The 24,449-nt window shown below is 38.0% G+C and overlaps 4 protein-coding genes across 9 annotated transcripts; 1 reads left to right on the top strand and 3 right to left on the bottom strand.

Moving 5' to 3' along the window:
• The first annotated feature begins 2,459 nt into the window (after nt 1-2,459).
• Nucleotides 2,460-5,214, top strand: LOC133723911 (F-box protein FBW2-like). 2 transcript variants are annotated; one of them, XM_062150788.1, is made up of 3 exons: nt 2,460-2,618; nt 2,912-3,227; nt 4,323-5,214. In XM_062150788.1, the coding sequence occupies exons 2-3, from the start codon at nt 2,920-2,922 to the stop codon at nt 4,975-4,977; spliced, it is 963 nt and encodes a 320-aa protein (XP_062006772.1). In that variant the 5' UTR covers nt 2,460-2,618; nt 2,912-2,919; the 3' UTR covers nt 4,978-5,214. The 2 variants fall into 2 exon arrangements, with proteins under 2 accessions (XP_062006772.1, XP_062006776.1); XM_062150792.1 differs by having other exon boundaries at nt 2,463-2,618; nt 2,909-3,227.
• A 697-nt stretch (nt 5,215-5,911) lies between these two features.
• Nucleotides 5,912-12,458, bottom strand: LOC133723885 (uncharacterized). 4 transcript variants are annotated; one of them, XM_062150764.1, is made up of 14 exons: nt 12,283-12,458; nt 12,068-12,133; nt 11,910-11,958; nt 10,876-11,021; nt 10,498-10,599; nt 9,917-9,988; nt 9,731-9,831; nt 9,553-9,634; nt 8,409-8,501; nt 7,904-7,968; nt 7,491-7,503; nt 7,326-7,403; nt 6,176-6,284; nt 5,912-6,084 (listed from the first exon to the last, which is right to left on the bottom strand). In XM_062150764.1, the coding sequence occupies exons 1-14, from the start codon at nt 12,400-12,402 to the stop codon at nt 5,987-5,989; spliced, it is 1,194 nt and encodes a 397-aa protein (XP_062006748.1). In that variant the 5' UTR covers nt 12,403-12,458; the 3' UTR covers nt 5,912-5,986. The 4 variants fall into 4 exon arrangements, with proteins under 4 accessions (XP_062006748.1, XP_062006741.1, XP_062006762.1 ...); XM_062150757.1 differs by having other exon boundaries at nt 9,914-9,988; nt 12,283-12,456; XM_062150778.1 differs by having other exon boundaries at nt 9,914-9,988; nt 12,068-12,155; nt 12,283-12,416.
• A 1,005-nt stretch (nt 12,459-13,463) lies between these two features.
• LOC133744681 (uncharacterized) lies at nt 13,464-16,456 on the bottom strand. Its single transcript, XM_062172940.1, has 3 exons — nt 15,687-16,456; nt 14,529-14,639; nt 13,464-14,151 (listed from the first exon to the last, which is right to left on the bottom strand). The coding sequence occupies exons 1-3, from the start codon at nt 16,308-16,310 to the stop codon at nt 13,996-13,998; spliced, it is 891 nt and encodes a 296-aa protein (XP_062028924.1). The 5' UTR covers nt 16,311-16,456; the 3' UTR covers nt 13,464-13,995.
• A 2,493-nt stretch (nt 16,457-18,949) lies between these two features.
• LOC133743410 (ankyrin repeat-containing protein NPR4-like) lies at nt 18,950-23,997 on the bottom strand. Of its 2 annotated transcripts, none has more exons than XM_062171702.1 (6): nt 23,280-23,997; nt 23,057-23,194; nt 22,128-22,601; nt 20,999-21,148; nt 20,453-20,901; nt 18,950-19,688 (listed from the first exon to the last, which is right to left on the bottom strand). In XM_062171702.1, the coding sequence occupies exons 1-6, from the start codon at nt 23,782-23,784 to the stop codon at nt 19,074-19,076; spliced, it is 2,331 nt and encodes a 776-aa protein (XP_062027686.1). In that variant the 5' UTR covers nt 23,785-23,997; the 3' UTR covers nt 18,950-19,073. The 2 variants fall into 2 exon arrangements, with proteins under 2 accessions (XP_062027686.1, XP_062028343.1); XM_062172359.1 differs by lacking the exon at nt 18,950-19,688 and adding an exon at nt 19,993-20,358.
• Nucleotides 23,998-24,449: the final 452 nt, after the last annotated feature.

Below are 24,449 nucleotides of genomic sequence, written 5' to 3'. Positions count from 1 at the left end.
CGCAATGCTTCTCACAAAACGCCCTGGAATCGACTACAATGAGACATACTCTCTCGTAATGGATGTCATTTGCACTCCACTACCTTGTCAGTTTGGTAGTTTCCGAATAAATGAACATGCAGCTTACAAATGTGGTCACTACGTATGTCTATGGGGATCTAGATACGGAATATACATGAAGGTTCATGGTGAACTTCATCGACCCAAGTCAAGTGGCTCTAGACCACGGAGCGCGTTTACAATAAGATTCAAACACTCACTAAAGTGACTACTTGATTGGGAAGGGATATGCCCACGCGTTTCCATAACAAGTTTCGGATTCTATCGCGGTTCATGTTGGACATGATCTTCATTAGAAGCCCTTAAAGAGTTAAGGGAAACCGCTGAACACTTGAAATCCGAGTTTGAGATGAAGGATTTTGGGAGAACACGATTATGTCTCGGTTTGGAACTTGAGCATCGTGTTGATAGATGCTTAGGCATTTTGACAAGGTCAAACCTTCAAGCACCCCCATGATCGTCCGTAGTCTTGATCCTGAAAAATGATCCTCTTCGTCTGAAGGATGATGGCGAAGATGTGCTAGAGGCGGAAGTGCCCTACATAACTACAATAGGCGCATTGTTGTACTTAGCTAAATGCACAAGACCGGACATCTCGTTTACAATGAACTTGTTAGCTAGATATAACTCTGCGCCAACGCGACGCCTTTGGATTGGTGTAAAAGATATCTTTCGATACTAGAGATGCACGACTGATATGGGCATGCTTTATCCCTACAAAAAGATGATGGATTCGGACCCATCACACACCAGGAACGCCGCCAACACTGGCCTGCGTCCATTATCCCCATCCCAAAACAACATGTGATTTGGAAGGTTTTGCTTATATTGGGTATCTCTCTGACCCACACAAAGGTCATTCCCAATCCGGTTAAGTGTTCACCATGGGAAAAGACTGTGATATCTTGGAGGTCTACAGAATAGACCCTAGTCGCTATATCTTCGAACAATGCAGAGATCATTGCTCGTCACGAAGTGGTTCGTGAATGTATATGGATTGGATCTATAATTACGCATGTTCGAACAATTGTGGTTTGAAGTCTACCACAGATGAGCCTACGAGCATTTAGGATAATGCTACTTGTTTTGAACAAATGAGGCAATGCTACATCAAAAGCGATAACACCAAGCATAATTAGCAACAACAGACTCTCCTCGAGATCAAAGTGAACTAGGTTCAATCTGAGGACAGTGTGGCAGACTTGCTCACTAAGTCATTGCCTAAATTCCACTTTCGAGAGACATGTTGGTAGCATCGTTTGCGGAAGTTACCCGAACTCCCATGACCGTAGTCATCAAGGGGAGATACAGACATCAGGGGGAGATGTCTACATGTATGGTCTCGAAACGTGAATGGTGTGTTGTGCTCTTTTTCCCCTTCGATCGAGGTTATTTTTGTCCCACTGAGTTTTTGTTACTCGGCAAGGTTTTTAACGAGGCAACGAGAGAAGCACCGCGTTTGGACAACACAAGGGGGAGTGTTTAAGGATATCTTTATTTGTGTTTGACCCAAACTCTAGGTTACTTGACCTAGTGGTAATAGGGTTAAATTAGAAGGATCTAGATTCCTATTCAATGTACGATTACTTTCCTTGTATGATTGAGATTCTATACATTGTAATCCTCTATATAAAGAGGCCCCTATTATCAATGAGAATACACAACGATTTCTTCTCAATTTCAGTTTCTCTACAACATTTGTATAATTATTGTCCTTAATAGTCATTTTATAGTAGGTTATATATGTCATTTAATAATTCATAATAGAGTGAGGTCAAGTGAGCAGATTTGGAGGTCCCAATAGCAACACTCAAAAAAAGGGTTTGGATAAAAAAAAAACGCTTCGCGTGGTGTTCATCTGGTTAGTAATGGACTGGAAAAATTATACTCAATCACTGTTGAATGTAAATCTAACAGTATAAAACAAAACAATTCAATTTTAAAATAATTATTTCCACTGTTGGATTTACATCTGAGAGTGATTAAGCAAGATATTCTAGGTGAACTTTATCAGTTTATTGTATGGATCAAAATGATAGAGGACACTAGCATTTCTCCACACATGCTCTGCATGTGCAAGTATTTTTTTTTTTTTTTGCAGAAAATAATAAAGAAAACGGTTATTGCAGACATAAGATCATGGGAGAGAAAAGTGGATTGTGGCTTTTTTTTTGTTTATTTTTTTAATAAAAATATATTTTGTAAATGTCATAATTATCCTCATGATTTAATTAATTCTCAAAGTTTTTTAATTTTCTAGGGTCATTTCCGTCAAAATTTTTGATTTTGACTAACAAATCCTCTTCTCTTAATAATAGTATAGATTAGAAAACATGTATTTCTTTTTTCTTTTGTTTTTTTGAAAGGGAAATTTCTTTGTTTTCTCAAGTCAAAGAAAATGTGATCGTAGGTGGACACGGTTAATAATGGATCGACATACACCTGTCTCTCTAAAAGCTTCTCTTTGATCACTCCTTTCTCTAAAGCAACATCCTTTTAATCCACACACCGATTACCCGGCATCCTTTTGAAGATCCAACACCTTCCTTCCATACCCAGTAATCTTCAATTCTCTTTCTTTCTTTTGTATTTCATTTCATTGATAGATTCTGCTTTTGTTTCAAGCATTTTCTACTATAATTGTTGAATCCACGCATAAAGTTTCTCTCTTTTATTGATTATGCACACAAAGTTTCTGAATTTCATGATGTTGGGTGTCATGTGATTAATCTGAGCAATTTTTCATCACTGTGCACTGAATTTGCTATCTTGGATTCTTGGGTGAATAACAAGATTTTGGGGGGTTTTGTTAGGTTTATTGAATTGGGTTTTTTTGTTTTCTTGCAAGAAGAAAGTTGAATGGAGGAAGACAGTGAGTTTCGGAATTGGGATGAGCTCATACCCGATGCACTTGGGCTTATATTTAAGAATCTAACACTGGAAGAGACCCTGACTGTAATCCCAAGGGTCTGCAAGTCCTGGGGAAGAGTAGTTGCTGGTCCTTATTGCTGGCAGGAGATTAACATTGTGCAATGGAGCAAATTCCGGTCGCCTCAGATTGTAGACCGAATGCTTCAGATGCTTATCGCCAGGAGCTCAGGTTCGCCCAGCAAGCTCTGCGTTTCTGGGGCTCTCGATGACCAGAGTCTTTTGTTTATCGCAGACCAGTAAGTACAACAACAACAACAATAACAGCAATGCATTATATGGTTAAATTGTTTGGATAGAGCATTCTAATACATAAATGTTTATAATTGTATGTGAACTTGTGAAGGGAATGAGCGGTTGTATTTCAAAATATTTCATAGTATCTTGTTGTTTCAGGTTCATTATAACTGTGTAGTGTATCTAATGTGCTTATAGCTTTGTAAACTAGTCTCTTTCCTTGGTTAGATTTTTTAAACTAGTATAGCCTTACACTGTCAACTCCAAATCCTTTTATGTTAAGTCAGTCGAAAGTGGACACGTATAGATGTAATCCATATCTTGCATACCACATGGTTGCTCGTCCGTATGTGTAACATCTGCATGGGTAGGGTGTTGTGTGTTGTGTAAGAATTGAGGTATATTTTGTGAGAGTCCAACTTCTGAGAAGGCTTTCCAGAAGTGCATTTGATGTAATGTTGTGGTTCCTCATGTCTGTGTCTATTGATGGTTCTTTACTGTTAATCAAAGTCATAATTCATTTGCAAGTCTCAGTCAAAGATAATTATCCATCTTGTTCTAGATTCAGAGCTGTTGCGTGTGAAACATTTTGTTTTTCAAAACAATTGCACGATACTGCATCTATTAGAAAGTATGCGCTTGTCCATGGCTTGCAGATTCGCTAGCGTGGTCAAAGATTACAAAAAGAATCAGCACACTTATAACACTTGACAGCCACACGGTGCCACACAAACTCTTTGACTGCCTTCTCACACACTGCACTCTGTGGTACTTCTCACATATCATACATTAGTACCACATAAGTGAAAGAGTGGAGCAGTAGCTCTTATACATGAGGGGTGTAGAAGTTTGAGAAGTTGTACAGCTAGAGATTGAGAAGCTTCTACAACTACAAGCTTCTAAATTGATAGACTCATAGACATACAAATCTCTACAAATATAGATAGATTGCATATTTTTATTGAGATTTAGGAGTTATTTGAACCATTATCATCAGCTAATTTGCTGTATTCTTATTAATTATATAGGTTAACTGTTGAGTATTGGTCAAAAGCATGATCTAAATATGATTTTCTTTTTAAATTTATGCGTGCTAGTGCCAAATCTCTTCAGACGTTGAAGCTGCCAAGATGTGCAGTAAGTGATTTGATAGTGGAACAGGTTGCCACGAAGCTTTCTACCATAACTTCCTTGGATTTAAGCTACTGCAAAACTATTGGAGCCCCTGCACTTGACGCAATTGGAAAGCACTGTAAACATCTCACAAAGTTGCAGAGATGCATGTATGGATGGGAACTTGACAAGGACTCTCAAGACAAGGAGGGTTTTGCAATAGCAGCCACGATGCCAAAACTCAAGCACCTTGATTTACGCTTTATGCGTATTAGTACAGAACCTGTGCTTCAGATACTATTGAACTGTCCTGAGCTCCATTTGTTAAACGTGCTAGGGTGCTACAGTGTAAAAATTGACGAAAAGTTTGTCAAGAAGTTCCCAGGGCTGAATGTGGTTGGACCAGGTTCAGGCAATGAGAGCTGGGATGATTGCTCCACTTTCTCAGTTTCTTCCAGCTACTTAGATTGGGACTTGATGGGCTGTGTAATCAACAATGATGATTTTGAGGTAGAGTATGATTATTTTGATGAAGATGCGGCCTGGGAAGACGATCAAAGTATGGCGGATGTAGAATTTAGCTTCTATGATGGTTTTTATCTTGATAATGCTGGGTTTGATTGGCCCCCAACTCCTTGAATTTCGTTGCAGGTGCAGGTTAGAGGTTCACCTTCTTGGTACCCTGGTGCAAGATGTTGCTTTACCTACAATATTAGGACTCACTAATAATCCTTATGATGTGTATGTTTCTGTATTATCAAATACTCTGTTTGTATATATACATGCATGAATGCAAGTGAAAACTTTGAGGCTTTGTATCCATTTCTTATATAAAATGGGGTTCATCCCATCAATAAATTACCTGATAAACTAGCATATGTCGTTGTTAAATGTAGCATTTTATTGGGAGCAGTTGGCACGTAGAAGGACAAGGATTGGAGTTTAAGCTTTCACGTTAAAATGCATTGCACTGAAAAACGGATACGAGTTAGGTAATTCGCTAGAGCTGATTATCTTTATGCTACAAGATCGAAATGTCTCGATTTACATCGTTCAGTTAGCAAAGCCAACAAAAAAGAGTGTCAATTAAAAGAAGAGTGTTCAGAGAAGACCTTAGAGGAGATGAGAGTAACTTACAACCGTTGTGAAAGGTAAGTGCTCTACCGTAAAAGCTACAACTATCCATGCTTTGGAATTAAGAGGATGTCATACAATGTTCATCCAACCATGCCATGAATAGGTTCGCGTGGCTTGTGACTTCTCATTACAGGCCACATACCACAAGGAAGACAAGAAGGTACGAGGATGTCAAAAATGTGATGCAACTAACTGAACAATAAGCACCCGTCAATGGTGGAACTGAAAGAGTTGGAGCCATTTATAGCCAGGTGAGCGGTCAATATATCCAGGTGAATCCAGTCCGATTTATCCTGCATCCAGCATTCTCTGATATGTAATAACACGTTAGCAAAAGTCCTTTAACTGCGAGGGAGATAAATTTGTACGAGTCTTAGCCAGGTAGCACATCAGAGTAGGAAAGGAAAGAGAGCATTGAAACGAGATCGTAAATCTGTATAGCGAAGAAAAGAAAAACCCATTTTATTGACTACACCAAAATCCAACTGTTTAAATCAAAGGTTACAACTGCTTATTTTGTATCTAATAGACTGCATCGATAGAATTCCTCATCTAATATTAGAGGTGGTATGCTCCATGTTCCGAGAGGATGCCCTGACATATTCCCTCCTAAAAATTTCAAATTCAAGAAACATCAACAAAGCGTTAAGGAAACGAGGATCTACTTTCACAGACTGAACATTAATGCTGGCAGATTTACCTTCTTTAGTGGCTTCTACACATCTTCTCTGGTAATGCATAGACAGCTGAGGATCCAACGCTTTCAACACTTGATTGTACTTCTCTTCGGCCTCAGTTATGTATTTTGCCTGAATGGTACAATATAGTTGGGCGTTAGTACTTACAGGTCACACATAGTGCCCTGCCTAAATTCAGTGTGATGAACAAATGGATTGATGTCACATTATTTTTGAATTGATAAAACTCCACTGATTTCGGCATTTAACATCATGACAGATAGTACTTAAATACAAAAAGGGAAGTTATCCTGTGTTTTTGTATAGATCAATGACCCAAGCTTGTATTTCATTGACAAGGAGCTACTCTATGAAACATACAATACTGACCTGAAACTTGCATATTCAAGGCTACTGTACCTTATGTTTAACTCTGTCCCCTAAAAAACAAAAGAAACCGAGTCCCTTTTGGTGGCTTGTTGTATAAAGATAACAACCACAGTTTCCTTAAAGGGCATCGATGTATTCTCAACTTCATATTGCTTGAATCAATAGAAACATTGCATTTAGTGGAAACCAAGGAGAAGAAAAGTGTTTTCAGTGGTACAAAATTACATGACTAAATCAAGAGTATCAGGGAGCAACCTGAGCTTAAGCTCATCTAGGGTCTGAGGTTCAATCTCTATCTCATCTGGGCATTTAACATCATGACAGATAGGACCAACATAGGAAGATGGAAGTTGTTATGTGTTTCTATATAGAACCATGACACGAGCTTGTATTTCATTGAGAAGGAACCTACTGTATGAAAACTACATTAATCACCTACATTACTGACCTGAAAGGCTGAAACTTACACATACAAGGCTACAGTACCTTAAGTTTTATCTGTGCTTTAGCAAACAAACAAAAAAGCAAGTCCTTTTTGTATTAACATCACAACCAGAAATTTCATCAAGTAATTCTTATTCCTGACAACAAGCGGCATCAATCTATTCTCAACTTTATATTGTTTGAATTAATGAAAACGGATTGTTTTTAAAGAACATAACATGATTAAATAAAGAGTATCAGGAATCAAACTGAGCTTAAGCTCATCTAGGGTCTTAGGTTCAATCCACACCAGGCAAAAAAAAAAAATTAGAAACAAGAAGCTGTTAAATGACTGCTCACCAGCACTGTAGGGGCAGAAGCTCCATATATTCTGACAAACATGCGCAATATATTGAAATTATTTTCTAATACATCCTCCTGCATGAAAAGCCAAGACTTTTGAACAAGAAATGGCCAATTAATAATATATTTAGCAGTATGAACTCAGAAAACTATAGAACTCACCTCATAGTCAAACCTACAACATCATCGTGTCAACTCAATAGCAAATGATACTGACAATGTGCTTTCCACAAAAATTAAAAATAAGAGCATTAGTTGTTCACATAAGCACTGGGAAACATAGATGTAAAATAGTAAGCTGAAAACATAGAAGCACATGCAAGCATGTGGTCATACATGTTCTCAAAAGACTCGAGAAGAAGCCTCTCGGGTAAATAGTGAATGCAAGATAACAAAAATATATCCAAGGATTAGATGACGTTCCAACAGAGTACATAGTAATTACAAACAGGTAGAAAACCAACCATCCATCAGTTACAAATTTATGATTATAATGTGAAATGAGGGCCATTAAAAAAATGTACACAGAATAAGAGCCTTTGACTAAAAACAAACAAACAAAGAAAAGTACTTACAAATCATCAGCTACTTCAACTAGGAATTCTGAGACAGACAGAAATTCCATGTGCAACTCATTGACCTGAATAATCACTTCAAAGGAGAACACAATCAACAGAATGGAATTTACATTTCACCATTCTTGGAAAGAAAAAAGTAACGTGACACTTCTAATCCATATAAATTAGGGAAAAAAAATACATATGCTAAAGATAATGTAGTAATAACTGCACACACACACACACACACACACATACACACACATAACTGATTCATAAAACATAAAAATATCTGCAGAAGGTTTAGTAAACAGTTCACTATAAGATTCAGTTTCTAAGAAAAACATGCAAATAAACAATTAAGTTCTAACCGATGAAAATGGATGCATACAACACAACAAGTGATCATATAAATAAAGATAGAAAAATCATTAATATAAGGTACAATTTACTAAGATATGGTGATATCTATATATCTATATATATATATATACACACACACACATAACAAAAGCTACTATACCTTTTCTCCTCTCAACTGGTACAGTAAAAGATTCAGCACTCGATAATCAAAGGATTTGAGATGAATTGCCTTCATTGCATCTTCAACTGAGATCTGTGTAGCATAATGTTGATTATTATCTAACAAAGAAAACTTGAGCATGTCTATGCCTGATGCTAGATAATTCCTCAGAATTAAACAAAGGACGCTCAGAAGAGTCTGTAAGTAGAAAATTTATAACTTATACTTTATATACCTTAATATTTAAAAGTAACAGTTAAAACAGGTTACGTAAATCTAATCATGTCAAATAGTGGCTTTGTTTTTTTTTTTTTTTGAACAATCAGAGTAGTGGCTTTTCAAAAGGTTGGACCAGAAAGGCTTTCCAAAAGGTTTGACTGGAAAGGCTTGCCAAGTGATGCATTGGGTGGATACAAGAGGAGGATTGGTTGCGGAGGAGTTGATGGTCCTCTTAGAGTCAAAGAAAAGGTCAGTGATTTGATTATACTGGTTGTACTTGAACCGTGGTGAAGGTATTATCCGGTTGCTAGTCTTCATGGAGGCTCTTTGATGGAGACTACTTGGAATCTTCAAATGGGCAAGTACAGTTGGTATTACTTATCTTCTAGTTATTCTTGCTTTCAATGTCACCAATTCTGCCTTCTATAGCTTAACAATTTATGTTATACAGGACTCTATTAGGCATTTACCTTTAGACCAACAGAGATATTGATCATATTGAAGGTGTAAGAACCATTCGGACACAAGAATGAAAGGTCATGAGTGATTTTTGAAATTCATACCTAACTATGGATATCCCCGAAGGCCTGTTTGAATCCCTCGAAATTTGGGACTAGGCCACCCCCTTCATTTTTGCCTTAATGTTTATTGTTACTTTGGAAGAGAGGACACCTGTTCTACGTCACTTTAGAATATAAGACTAACACTATGTTACTTTTATGAATGAGAAGACCGGTTTTGGTCTAGGGGGTTCCAGCCTTTGTCCATCTAAGTATTATATAAACTACATGTGATGGAAGAAAAATAAAAGTTATGGTTTTCACGGGAAATTTCTCATATAATTCTACATAACATTATGAGTGACTTACTAAAACTAACCAATACCCACATTTAAAATGTAATAACCCAGGATGATACAACATACCTGCAATTTATTATTAAGTGCATGACAAAGTTTTCTTTCCAGAGCCCAATACTCTTCTCCACACTTGAATTCATCTTGCATTCTAAACACATTAAACAAAAGTGTAACTGCACAATGACCTGAGAGTACCTATTTGGTCCGCAAGAGAAGAATGATAATAGAAAGCAGTAAGCTTTACCTCTTTGTCAAAAGGACATGGGATTCAAGTAGACATTCGAGTGGCCTGAAAGGATCACTTTTAAACACATTTGAAAACTGAGAAATTTTCCCAAGACCTTCCTGCATTTCAAAAGATATTTGTCAAGTTAAGAACATAGTCACAATAACTTCAAGATCATTGTTCCCAAGTTCTTAGCACTACCACTGCAGTTCCTCTTTCTGAAATGGTCATTTCACTGCTTGATGCTTGCACCGTCTTCTCATTCAAATCGTCAAGCTGTAAGAATGAAAACATGATTGGTAAGAGAGAGACAAAAGGGAAGAAATTCCAGAAGCACAACAAACAGGGATCAACTGGTTACGACTCAGAAAATCATACAATGCATTATTGGCCAACCATGGTTTGCAATATCCCAAATATAATTTCACTGTTTAGCACCCAGTACTACTTGTCCTACTTTTTTGTTCCAAAATTTATACAACCATAGTTGATCGGAAATTCAGACTCACATAGCTCATTCCAAAAAGAAAAGGCCAGTATTTGATTCCCTGTGGAACCATATAGAAATAGTTTTCCAAGGGCTACCCACAAGTTCCATCACAGGAAACTGCATTGGTTCATTGTTTCCCATTTCATTAACAGTAAAAGAAGACAAGTTATCTATACCAAAAAAAAAAACAGAAGACAAGCTATCCCTTCAAAAAAAAAAAAGACAAGTTATCTTTTTCATTACAGGATAAAATAATAAAGAAACTGAATTTACTATGCTTGTGAAGACAAACTACCTGATAAATGTAACTTTCTACAAATGAAAGCATAGGAAGATATTGGAATACTGATTGTGGTTTGTTTATATCCATGCCATGAAACATAAAATAAGACCTGCACTGGAAAAATGAGCGAATAATTATTACATCACCTAGTCAAATAATACAATAGCTAAGACATATATCTATTGGAAACAGAAAACAACAAATCAGTTGTTAAGGTTCAGTTTACTGCAACAATTTACTATATCAGTACTTCAGTAGCCTAATTAGCAGAGAAAAAAGGTTGTGTTTAATAAAGGATGGTATGCTTTAGCTGTATTTTGCGAACCGAGGGCACAAAAAATTATTTACACAGAAGAATGAAGTTTCTCTTCAATGAAAAAGCCAGCTTACAAAATCTTCGAGAGTTGAATTTGCTCGTTGCATTGCATCCAGTCCCACCATAGCTATTTCTTCAAAATTAGTTTGCAATGGACCAGACTCTGACTTGTGGCCAAAGTCAAGGGGCAAAGAATTTTCAACACAATTTTCTTCATAGCCTGTAGAAAAGCAAATGTTCATTGCATATCTTAATCTAAGCTATCAAATATGTGAAGCAATATGTATATATGTATCTAAGAAGTTATCTAAAAGAAACCTACATCCAAATCAAAGCATAAAAGGGTGATGTCCTACATGCCAGCAAATAAGGGAAATCAACTCTTAGAAAACAAAATCCAGGGAAACATAGGGGTCATAAGAGACTATAACTTAGGTGGAACAAGAACCAATAACATAAAGATCCTACATCAGATCCTAATTACAGTGGTACTTCTTAACTATCATAAAATGTCAACACAAGCACAAAGGCACATCCTCCTCCGCTTTCGCAACTGCCCCAATCGAACAACATCCATGTAGTAAAAGAAGGTAAAACAGATCTTGAACAACCCAAAGCAGTACCAAAATACAGTTTGTTTAGTATAAAAATGGCGCACCTAGTATACCTATCTTTTCAATAACTTAGACTATCTGTCAAGTAATCCAAGGACAACCGTTAAGTATAAGATTTGCATTTATCAGTACAATGGAAAAGGTGAGTCATATACATACTCATACGTAGGAGAGTATTTTCTTACCAGATAGTCTATACGGACCCTTGTTTTATATAAAAACAGTCACTCTCAATCTATTCTAACAAATTAACAGCATAACAAGGCAGATAACTGCCAAGAGAGCATTATCCCATACATGTACATAACTATACATTTCACGTATACTGTTGCTATATACGCTACGTTTTAGTAAAATTAAAATTAAAAGCTGTGCTCATGTACATTTTTCCTGTTTATGCAACACACATACACATAATTTACACATGCCTACACAAATCACAATCGACTAAAGTATCGAATTTAAGCAGCCTTTCCGGGTTTCTTTATTGGTACCTTTGCCGGTGAGGTTGCTAGATGCTTCATCAAGAATTGCAGCAGATATCTGGGAAACAAGTTACATAAGGCCACCCTTTTTTTTTTTTTTTTTTTTTCTGGTAATATTGAGCTGAACATGATCAAATAAGCAGCCAATTAATAAAACAATGGTTTACCTTCGGCATATACTCAGAAACCAAAGCACACTTGTTTTCCAAATCAAGCTCCCCACAAGGTTGTACCTTTAGCATTAGCAGCAAAGCACTAAAACTAAATTATGAGGAAGAAGGAAAAAGGAAACAACTTTATTGAGGACCAAAGGGGAAGTAAAATTTGTTGAGAGTAAGGAGATGGATTGTGGTTTTGCAGGTGGTAAGAATTTGAGAATTACCAGGAGGAGGGTGAGCTTGGAAAGGAAGCAATTACAGTCGTCATTGTCATTTGTGATGCCTCGCGATTGAAGAAACGTCAGTGTTCTCTGTACCTCTTCTAGCTTTCTTAACTCTTCCATTTCAACTCTCTCTCTCTCTCTCTCTCTGTGTGAATAGTCCAGACTCGGAAGTTGTTACATAGTTCTTTCATCAAAACGACATCGTTTAGTGTCTCACAGTGCCTATAATATTTTGTCAACCTAGCCCCTCCTTTAAGGCCATTTTCTCCACTCGCTAGCCTCATACCGGTGACGCCAAATGGGTGTCTGTTAGAGCAAGTTCACCCATTGAGCTTGACCGGTTAAGACTATTCAATTTCCACTATTGAGGTTGGCTGGTCAGATACTGTCACAAAATGTCAAGAATGGTCAATTTCTTGACTACAAAAGTGACCATTCTTGACATTTTGTGAACAGTATCTGACCAGCCAACCTCAATAGTGGAAATACAAGGCAAAAAAGCAGTGAATAGTCTTGACCGGTCAAGCTCAATGGGTGGACTTGCTCTTATTATAGTATAGATAGACAGATGCTTTTCTAATGTATCGGATGATTTGAAAAAGTAAAATATAAATATTTTCGTTATTACGACTATCTCAAAATATATAGGGAAGTGATATTTACACACCTTTTTGTATTAGAAATTACTAATCACTCACTCTTAGTGTGAATTTGAATCCAAAAGGAGCGTGTAGTTAGTCTTTTTTAAAGAAAAATGGTGTGAATAGCATCTCCCAATATCTTATATAATTAAGTCAATTCTTGAGGGAATTGTTAAATTTTTAAAGTACCATATATGCCCTCACATACTATAAATATTAATAAACAAATTATTTCTATATGAGGATAAGATAGTCAATAAACTATATTATATTTGAAAAAATTGCAATACCTCCCACAAAAAAATGAGAAGCTTCTCCAAAATTAGAAAAGAAATTGCAGTAACTTTTTTAATTTAAAAAAAAAAAAAAAAAACAAATAAAAGTCAATTGATATGTGCGGATCACATGTTAAGGGACTAGTATATTTAACACCAAAACACCAAAGCGAAATGCTAATCTACTATGGGGTTTGGTGACTTCAGACACCACTATGAAATTATGAATGTCATCTATACCAAAATATACTACCATTAAAGCAAATGCTAGTTGCAAAATTCAATTCTTTGGACTAATTATTTCAGTAATACCGAACGTTCATTATTTTACATAATTGAAAAACAGAACCAACAGGAGCAACTTAATAATCAGTTTGCAACGGTCAGTAAGAAGTTCATATGACTGCACGATACCAAGATGGTACATATTGGTTTCAAGAAGATGATGCATACAGACTAAGAATTACAAATATGAGGAGCAGAAACTCCACTTCTACCTTATTGGTACAACTGTACTCTCAAATGGTTGCATTTCTATCCTACAACTCTTCCTCCTCTGTCGTTTTTACTTTACCATCCAGCTTTGCGTATCCAGAAAGGCCTGAGAAATTTTTTCTATTGGCCGAAAACCCAACGTCACCACGACATAGATACACTGACAACCCGCAGAACCCAACTATGAGAAGAAAATTGAACCACATATGGTTCGAGGCCAACAACGTTGGGAAAAAAAACAATTTCACAAGGATTGGTTTGCTCCAAAATCCTAGTTTGACTCCTTTGCTTCCACACAAAGGTTATATTTGATGGGGTTCCTTCTGTTTTGAATTGTCTGTACTTGAATCACGTATTCTAACGGTACTCTCTGGTTGATCATTTGCCTGTTTGTTGTCCAAAAGCTTCCCATTCTTTGCAATGGCAAGAATCAGCTCAAGTTGTTTTTGCTGTTGCTCCTGCATATGGCAATGGATGGAAGAAATTCTCATCAGAACTATGGCACCTGCAATCTCTCAATTAATAATGTCTGGCTAATAGAATCCATAAAGATTTGAAAAGTAAATAGAATACAACCACAGATAGATACAGCTATGCGCCTATGCCAATATTATCAAACCCATTAATGTTAAAGATTGTAGTTTGTAGAGGGGATAACCTAACGTACATCAACAAGCTTTCCTTGATTCTGAATCATTAGAAGAAATACTTTATAAATCATTACAATTCCCAAGTGAGTAAAAACAATCAATTCTCAAGTTTAATACTGAGGAAAACCTAGGTAGCAGCCAACTTCATTGTATTTATCTGCCACAAAGGAAGAGATGACACTCACCTGCATTGCCAGTAAAACCTTTTGAGTTTCTCCAAGCTCCTTTTCCAGAATGTCTTCTTGCGCTGCCAATGCTCGAGTGACCTCAGAGTTCTTTTGAGCCAAAGCTGCAGTCTGCAGTCACAGATAAATAATTAGATGCTGTCGTATCTGCTAAGAATTTTGCAATATCAGATAGTACATGCTAATGCATAGTTTCAGTACACTACATTTAATCACTCATTTCAACAGATAAATAAACCCATATCTTCGGTGCCAGCAAAACCCTAGATTCCTCCTAACCATTTCAATCTTTCACAATGCCACACATCTACAAGTTTAGCACTTAAATCCTCACCTTCTTCAGCACCCTATATCTTTTTGGTCAGATTCATCAATCTAAATTCAAACTCACACACCCAACTGATATAGCATTTATGTTTTACCCATCCTGAAAAGGATATCATATAGAGGGATCAAGAAATTTCAAAGCTTTCAGGGTTTTACTGAATCTATACTTGCATCTTGAAAAGGATCTGATTAAGAGACATTAATTAGCACTTAAAAGCTTTCAACAATACACAGAAAAAGATTTAAAAATACGTAATTGAGAAATCATAGACATGCATATCCCAATATTATCAATCAATCTACAGTTTGCAACATGCCAATACTAGACTGAGGCAAGTTAGAAGTCTTATACTTATTTTTAGCATATTGCTAGGGGCATTTGAGGTTAGAATGTAAGCACACAGGGGATGATGAGCTAGCACAAGCGATTTCACGATCTTAACAACTTAATCCATTAACGTGTTCAAGATTCCAAGATACAATGAAACTACCTAGGCATGATTTTATGCAAATTTGCCATACACAGAATTTCGACACCAATCAAACATTGATCCTTCTAATCTATACTAGCTAGGCTTGAACTTCGTTAGGTTCCACCAATGAAATAAATTCCCAATCTCAAAAGTGTTAAGATTTTAATTTTAAGAAAAGAATATATAGCTCCATGAGCACTTTCAATTACTACCGGTCTTACTCCGATACCACATTTCCAAACTTTCACAATCCCACTACATTTGGCACTCTCTATCAACCACTAGTTCTTCAAAAACCAGATGCAAATAAACCAAAAACTCATAGCAAACACAAAAATCACCAGAATACTAACAGTACCTCCGCAATGGGCTCTTTCAAAGCCTTTCGGGTAACCCGAAACCTTATCCCCAATTTCTCAAGCTGCCTAGACAAAACCCTTACAATAGTCGCCGAGCTTCTCAAATCCTCTTCCAACTTCTCAATCCTCTCAAACAAATTCACCTCCACCCCACTCTTCACCGTCTCCCTACTCACCCTCCTCCACTGCCGCCTCCGAATCCACGCCCCAATCCCCACCGCCGCCACCAACGCCAATGCTCCGCCGCCCAAAACCCTGCTCCCCATAAAAACCGTGTTCTTCGTCCCCGGAACCGCCGAGCTCAACCCGAAACCGATCGAAACCACGGCGGAGGACGCGAGGCATAGAAACTCCGCAATCGAGAGGAAATAGTCCAAATTGAACTCGTCGGAGGTCCGTACGGGGGCGTCGGAATCGTAAGCTCGGAGGGGAGAGCGGTGGGAGGTGAGATGGGTAGGGTTTGATAGAGAGATTGCGAAATGTGTGGGGGAGGTGGTGGTGGTGGTGGGGAGAGAGAAGAGGTTGGGGGTTTTGGGGAGAGAGGAGGAGGAGGTGGTGAAGAAGAGGGTGAAGCGAGGAGGTGGTGAATATAAGAGGAGGTGGAGAAAGGTGGATGATGACATTGTTGTTGTTGGGGTTTCTTGTGGTCTGGTAGAGATCAGTTAGGGTTTTGGGTTGAGGTCCATTTGGGAGAGAGAGACTGGGGCGATGAGTTCGATGATTTGCGCGCGGGGTGTTCTATCTGCGCGTCACTTGTATCATTTGGATAACATCTGATAATTTTTTGTTATTAAAACAAAGAGTGACTACAAATACAGAGAGCGGAAATCACCTAATAGGTGCTGGATCACTTGTACTGTCGATACATAAAATTTTTTTATTCAAGGTTATTGCTTTTATAATCTGAAAAATACAATTACCGATGCAAATTTGTCCGCCCAAACCTCCAACAACCAAAAAAAAAAGTACTCTTACCGTATCCGTAAAATTTATAGAGGAATTTCTCCTACTAAAAAAATAAAAATTAAAAATAAGAAGCCGTGACCACTTACCCAATTTTTGCCCAAAAATTGCTCACTTACTCCACCAAGAGTTTTTTAACCCCATTTACCCAATCTAACAGTTTTTGACAGTATTGCCCTCATTTTAATTAACAAATTACACTCATATCTCTCTCTCCTCCCCCTCATCGATTTCTCTCTCTCTCTTTCTCTCTCTTTCTCTAACCTCGTCTCAGGCTCTCTTTCTCTCTCTCTCTCTCTCTAAGCCACCACGCCCACCACTCCACCGTCGATGTCGGCCTCCACCGCCGCCGCTTTGTCCCACCGTCGGACCACCAGAGGATGACGCCATCCAACTCCACGATCCCAACCCCTCTGGGCTTCGCCGGTTTTGTTCGTCAGATGTCCGGGAAGCTCCGAAGCTCCACGCCTGAATCGGGTCTGGGCTTCGCCAGTTTTGTTTGTCAGATGTCCGGGAATCTCCGAAGCTCCAAGCCGGAATCGGGTCTGGGCTTCGCTTGCAGGTCTCGGACGACGTCAAAACTGTGGTCTATTGGGGGGCAATAGACAGATTATTGCCCCCCAATAATTTCTTAACTGTGGTTAATTAATCACTGAAATTAGAGTTTTGATAAGTCTTATGTTGTTTTGAGTTTATTAAAGTACAATAATCTGTCAATGATAGAAACTGGTGATTTTTGGGGTGGTCTATTGGGAGGCAATAGACAGATTATTGCCCCGCAATAATGTCTTAACTGTGGTTCATTTATTACAGGTCATTTCAACAAAATGCTGCTAGATTCATTAACCAAAATAATTAGGTTTATTGGGGGGTCATAAAAAGTTTATTGCCCCCCAATAATTTTTTTATAGATGGTCAGAAGTAACTCAGTTTGGTTTTAAATTAGTTTACAAAAGTATAGGTATTCAAATTCAATACTTGGTGAATTTAAGTCCACAACGAATTGGCTTTTTTTTCACACTCTCCACTTCACTTGAACCGCTTCACCCTAGGCCTCCCGGGTGGCCTCTTAACAAGAATAAATGCACCTAACAACAAAAGGATCGCCCATATTCCTCCAAAAAATAACAAAACAAATATATTATTGCCCCGCAATAAACAGATTATTGCCCCCCAATAATATATCAGAAATACCAAAACACATTAGAAGCAGTCTTTAAACACAAAGGAAAATATCACTGAACACAATTATAGAGACTTTACAACAATTAAGACACATTATTGCCCCCCAATAGGACGATTATTGCCCCCCAATAATCTCGACTCCGGTTGACGATTTTGCCCACAATTCCAGTCATTTTGCAATAATTCCGGTTGACCATTTGCCTTCACACTGATTTGACTCCGATTGCAACGACTCCGGTTGCAGCCCGGGACTGGAGATACAATCAAGTTGTGATTTCCGTGATGATCAGTCGCCGGCGAGAGAGACAGAAGCAAATCGAAGACGTACCCGATTCTACTGGCGGTCGTCGATTCCTTCAGAAGGTCCAACCCGGCCTCGTCGAGCTTCTAAGCGACGAGGACCGTCGGCTTGGAGTCGAGCCTGGCCGCGGAGAGCACGACGACGACTTTCGGCGCGGCGATGGCGAGAGCCGGCGTCGTGGGCGACCTGCTGGAAGGATGGAGGGAGGGAGAGAGAGATCCGACGTCGTCTGGAGAGAGAGAGAGAGAGAGAGAGAGAGAGATCGGTGAGGGGGGAGAGGGCAAAAAAGTCCCAAAAATAAATAAAAAGAAGAAAAAAAGAATTAATTGGGTAAAGGGAAAATAATCTCTTAGAGCGTTTTGGGTAAATGGGGTTAAAAAACTGTTAGTGAAGCAAGTGGGCAAATTTTAAGCTAAAATTGAGTAAATGAGCATTTCCCCTAAAAAGAAAAGTGAAATGGGATGCACTTTCAAAAAAATAAAAAGAGATCGATGCACTTTGCTGACAAACATTTCGTCCTCGCACTCCTATAACCGACAAAAATTCGTCGGCAAAATCCTCTTACTCAAGAAATTTCTATTGGCAAAACCCTCCTTAAAAGAAAAAATAAAAATAAAATTATTGAGCGGAATCATAGAGGCTGCGAATCGAACGTAGCCGCCACTGCTAAAAGGAGACCAGGAGATGACTCATGTTTGAAGTTTGATGCTTCATCCACGCATTTTTTTTTTTTTTAATAACCAAAACTTTACAAACTACTCATTTATGCAAACTCAAACATATGCACACCTTCATTCCAAAGTATATGTAGCTTTACATAGAGACTTCCAAAACTTGTACACCAGTAGAACTTCACTGATCCATTTATACAATATATATTTTCCTTCGAATCAATTAAGTTGACATTAAATCTTAGAGTGCCATTTCTTTGTAGCAGCTATTGCAAGAGATGGTTGCTAGAACGAAAAGATACTCTTGAAATATAAGCATGACTGATCATATCCGAAAGAAGAGGAAATTGCAGCAAAGCATAGAAACTAACTGGAATGACAGCAACCAAAGTTATCGGAACTTTTATCCCTTCATTTCCAGAGCCGAGGACAATAAATAACGTTGCAACGTACGTGAGCATCATGGTACCTATAGAGATGAATAGGGTTGCAAGCCCTACGATCAACCTGTTTGGTAAAGAATGGAGGAAGTCACCTTCGGTGTAGCGTGAGGTTAGGATCGAGAGAAAACTCAAGATCGAAGTGGCAGAAGAGACAAGTGATACTGCATCTGATATGGCAAAGATTTTGAAGGCCGTTTCTTTTATGAACATGGGCATGCCTGTGTCATTGTTGTTGCCACCCGGGACAGTGGAGAAAACAGCAAACATTACGGTGGCGATGAGGGTTGCCACAACCATGCATGATGATGCAGTACCCTTCATCCACTTTTCTCCTTCTTTTAGTAATTCCCTGTGCTCCTCAGTGAATAGAATTTGAGGTGTTTTGCCATCAGAGTTCCTCATCTCTTTGTATAACGGTTGGACGATCTTCTCAACTTCCTGAACATTTTACGCTTAACATCAATAAGACAGTTATATCGTGTCATTTTTCTTACGTGGTATATATATATATATATATATATATATTTTTTTTTTTTTGCATATTGTAGCAACGTTACAACTCCAGGAAGTCCAAATTTTGAATCTCCCCTATAAAATCAAATATGCATATTAATTAATTGGACACAGATCTTGTAACCCAAATTCTCCAAAATCATACCAATTAGTGTCATGTCCTAACATAAAGGCCTCGATCACATACATCGAACTTTGCTGTCAATCAGTTAGGATTGGAATCATTGGATGCTTAACACTCCACGCCTTTACTTTCAATTTCAAACTGGGACTATGACCTCGATCAACCGATAGCTTAAGACTCAAACCTCAAACTCAAGACTCGAATCACCAAATCAGGAGTCGAAATCTATTTCGGGGCCTAAGCTCTTTAGATCCACACAACTGGCACAAGAGTCGGACGATAGACCCTAGCTGACCCATGATTGTGACCCTGATCGAGCCCCTACCCGAAGCTCAAACCCTAGACCCAAAAAAATGGAACTTGGAAAGGGGAGCAAAATGTACGTAGTCCCATGATTCGGATACTACCGTACCAAGGCCCAAGCACCCAACCCATTTTTTTGAGACTTGTTTTAAAGATTGTACAAAAATCCTATAACATTTTAAAAACTGCATATTAGCCAACCCAAATTACATATGACGATTAAAAAACATAATAAAAGAACACATGAGAACATAAATCTTACCTTAAACCACAACAACTCTCTTCTCAGTTGAAATGCTGCCCCAGTATCAGTATTAAGTCTATTGGCAGGTGCAAGTTTTGCAGCCAAATGAAGCATATTGTTATTGTTATCATCTTTATAAGATGCTATCAAATCTTTCAATCCACCTAATTCATAAATAAGATTGAAAACCTTCTCCTGCCTGTGAACCACTGCAATGTGAAATATGCTTCGATTTTGTTCATCAACTTTCCAAATGAGATTGGGGTATGATCTCATAAGTATGATCAAAAAGTCAAGGTTACCCAACTCTGCTGCAGTAAACAATAAGCGAGACGGTTTTCTAATCAAATCACCAATCTTGGAATCATTTTCTAATGTCAGAATTTTCTTCCACAGCTGCTTCACAAGTTCAGTGGCTAGTGCATGCTTTACCTTTTCTTCACAGGAACGCTTGAAATCCCTGGGGACTGCACAAAATAAAATAAAATGATTAAAATTAATCAAAAGCAATTTTTTTTCTTCTCATATAATGATATGACTCATATGAGAACATAGTTTACTGACAAGATAATATACATCGTTTCCAAAATCCAAGCTGACTTCCATTATGATATGCTGAAGGCTTTCGCGCCATTACATGTAGTGCAGTCTCTTCGTTTTCATCTCGAGCAAGAGCCATTTCAGGGTGTTGTTTAACAATATCAAGAGCTACATCTGCAATTATCATGAACTAGATGTTATGCATGTATATATGATCCCATGATCCTCTATATGTGACGATGACAAACAAACTTAATCATATATATATATATATATATATATGGACATTTTCAAGTGAGGATATCCTCATTAATATATATATTTTCCATATATATATATATATATATATATATATATATATATATATATATATCAGGGCCCTTCTAGTGAGGGATCCCTTTTTTTGGTCTTTTCTAAGGATAGGGCATTAGACCAACTTTTCGATCATATTTTCACATCTCAACCGTTCAGTTTTTAAGTCCTAATGTATAGATCACTTCTGCAAATTTTCAGCCAATTTGATGATCGTTAAAGCCTCCAAAACTGCAATTTACCATTATAAATACGGACGGTTCCGGTTCGACAGATTCGGTCCGTTCGTGTAAATTGCAGTTTTGGATGCCTTAACAATCACTGATTTAGCTGAAAATTTGCAGAAGTGATTTACACATTAGAACCTAAAACATGAACGGTTGAGATGCCGAAATATAATCAAAAAGTTTGTCTAATGTCTATCCCTATAAAAGACCAAAAAAAGGGATCCCTTATTGGAAGGGCCCTATATATATATATATTAACGTGAACTTCTATTACCCTTCTTAGGACTACTTTGTCATCGGAACCATCCATTAATTTTTAGGCCTTTCGCTAGCCCCTTCATGAACCTTGAAAACCAGCCCAGCTAATAAAGTACAGAATTTTCCCTTTGGCTGATTACTTTTGGAGAATGGTTTATAATCAATTAACTGTATTTGATAAATTGATAATCAGTCTCAGTATGCTTCGCATAATTAATTAACAAAATAAGTTACCCTTAACATGTGGGGCATAAGAACTCCCAGGCGCCCAAAGAGAGACCATTTTCGACATGTACGACAAGCAAAAAGTGGGAACTTGGGATGAAATTTCAATAGTTTAGGGCTAGTAAACTTACCATAAAGATCTGCTGTTATTGCAGCAATAAGAAGCCCCACACGGTCCTGGTAGGTCAAAATTCTTTTAGTCTTGCTGTAAAGATACCTTACCATCTCCCTGTGCCCTAGCAAAGTAGCCATATGCAGAGCTGTTGAATTGTTACTACCTCGGATCCGAGGTAATATCGGATTAACCTCCACCATTACCTCAGCGATCCTTTTGATACCAGAAACAGCAGCAAAAAATAGGGCAGTGTTTTCCACATCATTCTTCAGTTCAAGATCCTCTGCAGTCATCCATTTAACTAGCTCCTCAACAAAGGACGTATGTTTAGCTCCGGCCGCGATGTGAAGAGCTGTTTCTGAACCCTTTGTGATCCTAGCCCTCACAGCTCCAGGCTTTGATTGCAAGATGCTTTTGGCAGTATTCCAGTCACCTTTGAGAGCAGCAAGATGTAGAGGAACATGGGGTACTAGGTCACTATTTATCACCGCTGCCAAGAACGTTCCATCAATTATTACATATACTATACTAAAGAGAAGCTTTGTTCTTTGACATGAATTGAAAAAAGTGAACAAATTAATTCATGTACGTGTTCCTCATATATACATTAAGGTTTGTTTACAAATGCTTCATGCCTTAACTCCACCGTGTTATTAGAATCCAAATGCAATACACCACCTTATGCCTCATTATGTGCGTGTAGGAATTTACATCTTCATGATTAGCATATACATCTATTTACTCTCTTCAAAAAAAATATACATCTATTTACTTGCGTTAAAAACTTTCAGATTTGTGATTTACTGCTCAGATTGATAGCCAAGTAGTAACAAGATCTTGTGCGTAAATCACAAAGAATAAGTATCAATTTATTTATTTGATAGACTCATAGAATTGTGCTTAATCAGAATCAATCAGGATCATATGTAAGTTGGAAGAACATACACGAAATGATGTTAGATGAATTTGCGACGTTATTTGGTACATGCTCACTTGGTGGTCCTGCAATACTAGTTTCATGGTCGTTGTTGGAATGAGACTCATTTCTTCCTCTATCAAGTAATTTTCTGAGTGGCCAACAAACTTGCATGAAGAGAAGAGATAATATCAATTAACTATATGTAAAAGCATGAATATCCAACCCAAAATTAAATCGGCAAAAACGTACTTGAAATGGAGTCTGAGTGGGTTATTACTGGGGAAGCTGCATCTTCCCTTTGTTTTCTTTCGGCTTCTTCTGCAGTATATGTAGCCTCCAGATCATCAGGTTGCTGATCATGGCCAATCTCTACATCAACATTTTCAGTAGAATTACCCCATCCACCAAACGTAAATTCAGGACTATGAACAATTGCGATAATTGGTGTTCCGAGGCCAGGTGGTAACGGATGACACGTCGGTCTGCAGCTAGACGTTCCACCGCTGCTGTAGTAACCTCCGTAGCTTATTGTTGCACATGTCATCCTGCTAGACGGAGGACCTGCACTGTACCCTCCATCGCTTGTTGCAAATGACTGTCTGCCGGATGTGGCAGCGGTGCCATTGTCGCCTCCAAAGGTTAGTCCACATGTCTCTTGCATTACTTCTCCTGCAGATTCTTTTGGGAAGTTCTCTTGGGTTGAGACTCCTTCTTCAACTTCAAATGGCGATGATGTGGTTAGTTTCTCTGACATGATATCCTCCTTGCTCAAGGTGATCGAAAGGCGAGAATACAAATTATTATACAATATCAGCAGTGTATAATTTGAATTGTCATCCTACAAGAGTACAAGGCTACAACTATAATTGAAGCTCAACTCAATCATGTGTGTATATATATTAATTTAATTGTACTAGTGAACGAGCCTAGCTAGCGAGAAGTTTCCTGGACATTGCCAAGAAGACTAAACACGAAGTACCGTTAATTCAAAGGCAGAGCTTAAATAACAAGAAAATGACTGCTAAGCAAGCTGCTTCTTGTTTCAGTATATACTAAAACACCCAGTTGATCCTATGGGTTTTTTTCTTTTTTTATTACTAATAAATTAAAATCAGAAAATTGGGGTTGCTTCCGAGATTCTTTCTTCGGAGGAGGACATGCGTAATTTTTTTTTGGGATCTTGACCCAAACCACTAAAACAAGCTAAAATTATCCCACTTGCCCCAGCAACTGATTTTTGTTCTCACCTACACAATTTAATATAAAATGACTATTTTGCCCCTAAGTTAATTAAGAAATTACATTATACCTCTCTCTCTCTATCTCTCTCTCTCTCTCTCATACCTCCGTCAGATCGATCTCTCCTCTCTCTCTCTCTCTCTTCCCGATTTACTTCTCGGTGCCTCCACTCCACTTCCC

Source organism: Rosa rugosa, chromosome 1 (genome assembly GCF_958449725.1).
Source record: "Rosa rugosa chromosome 1, drRosRugo1.1, whole genome shotgun sequence".
NCBI classification, from domain to species: domain Eukaryota; kingdom Viridiplantae; phylum Streptophyta; class Magnoliopsida; order Rosales; family Rosaceae; genus Rosa; species Rosa rugosa.
The sequence above is the reverse complement of the archived record's forward strand: the minus strand, read 5'-3'. Positions and strand labels throughout refer to the sequence as shown.

Bases quoted from the DNA above. Each gene is read 5' to 3' on its own strand.
- LOC133723885 (XM_062150757.1), bottom strand. From the start codon at position 12,402: ATGGAAGAGTTAAGAAAGCTAGAAGAGGTACAGAGAACACTGACGTTT. The intron at 10,600-10,875 runs GTAAGCTGGCTT...TCATTTTTCCAG, and splicing joins ATTCAACTCTCGAAGATTTT to TGCAGGTCTTATTTTATGTT. The intron at 9,635-9,730 runs GTAAAGCTTACT...TAATGTGTTTAG, and splicing joins CATGTCCTTTTGACAAAGAG to AATGCAAGATGAATTCAAGT.
- LOC133743410 (XM_062171702.1), bottom strand. From the start codon at position 23,784: ATGTCAGAGAAACTAACCACATCATCGCCATTTGAAGTTGAAGAAGGA. The intron at 22,602-23,056 runs GTATGTTCTTCC...CGTTCTTGGCAG, and splicing joins TTCATCTAACATCATTTCGT to CGGTGATAAATAGTGACCTA. The intron at 21,149-22,127 runs GTAAGTTTACTA...TGATAATTGCAG, and splicing joins AATAACAGCAGATCTTTATG to ATGTAGCTCTTGATATTGTT.
- LOC133723911 (XM_062150788.1), top strand. From the start codon at position 2,920: ATGGAGGAAGACAGTGAGTTTCGGAATTGGGATGAGCTCATACCCGAT. The intron at 3,228-4,322 runs GTAAGTACAACA...TATGCGTGCTAG, and splicing joins CTTTTGTTTATCGCAGACCA to TGCCAAATCTCTTCAGACGT.
- LOC133744681 (XM_062172940.1), bottom strand. From the start codon at position 16,310: ATGTCATCATCCACCTTTCTCCACCTCCTCTTATATTCACCACCTCCT. The intron at 14,640-15,686 runs GTACTGTTAGTA...CTGTGACTGCAG, and splicing joins TGAAAGAGCCCATTGCGGAG to ACTGCAGCTTTGGCTCAAAA. The intron at 14,152-14,528 runs GTGAGTGTCATC...TGCCATATGCAG, and splicing joins AGGTTTTACTGGCAATGCAG to GAGCAACAGCAAAAACAACT.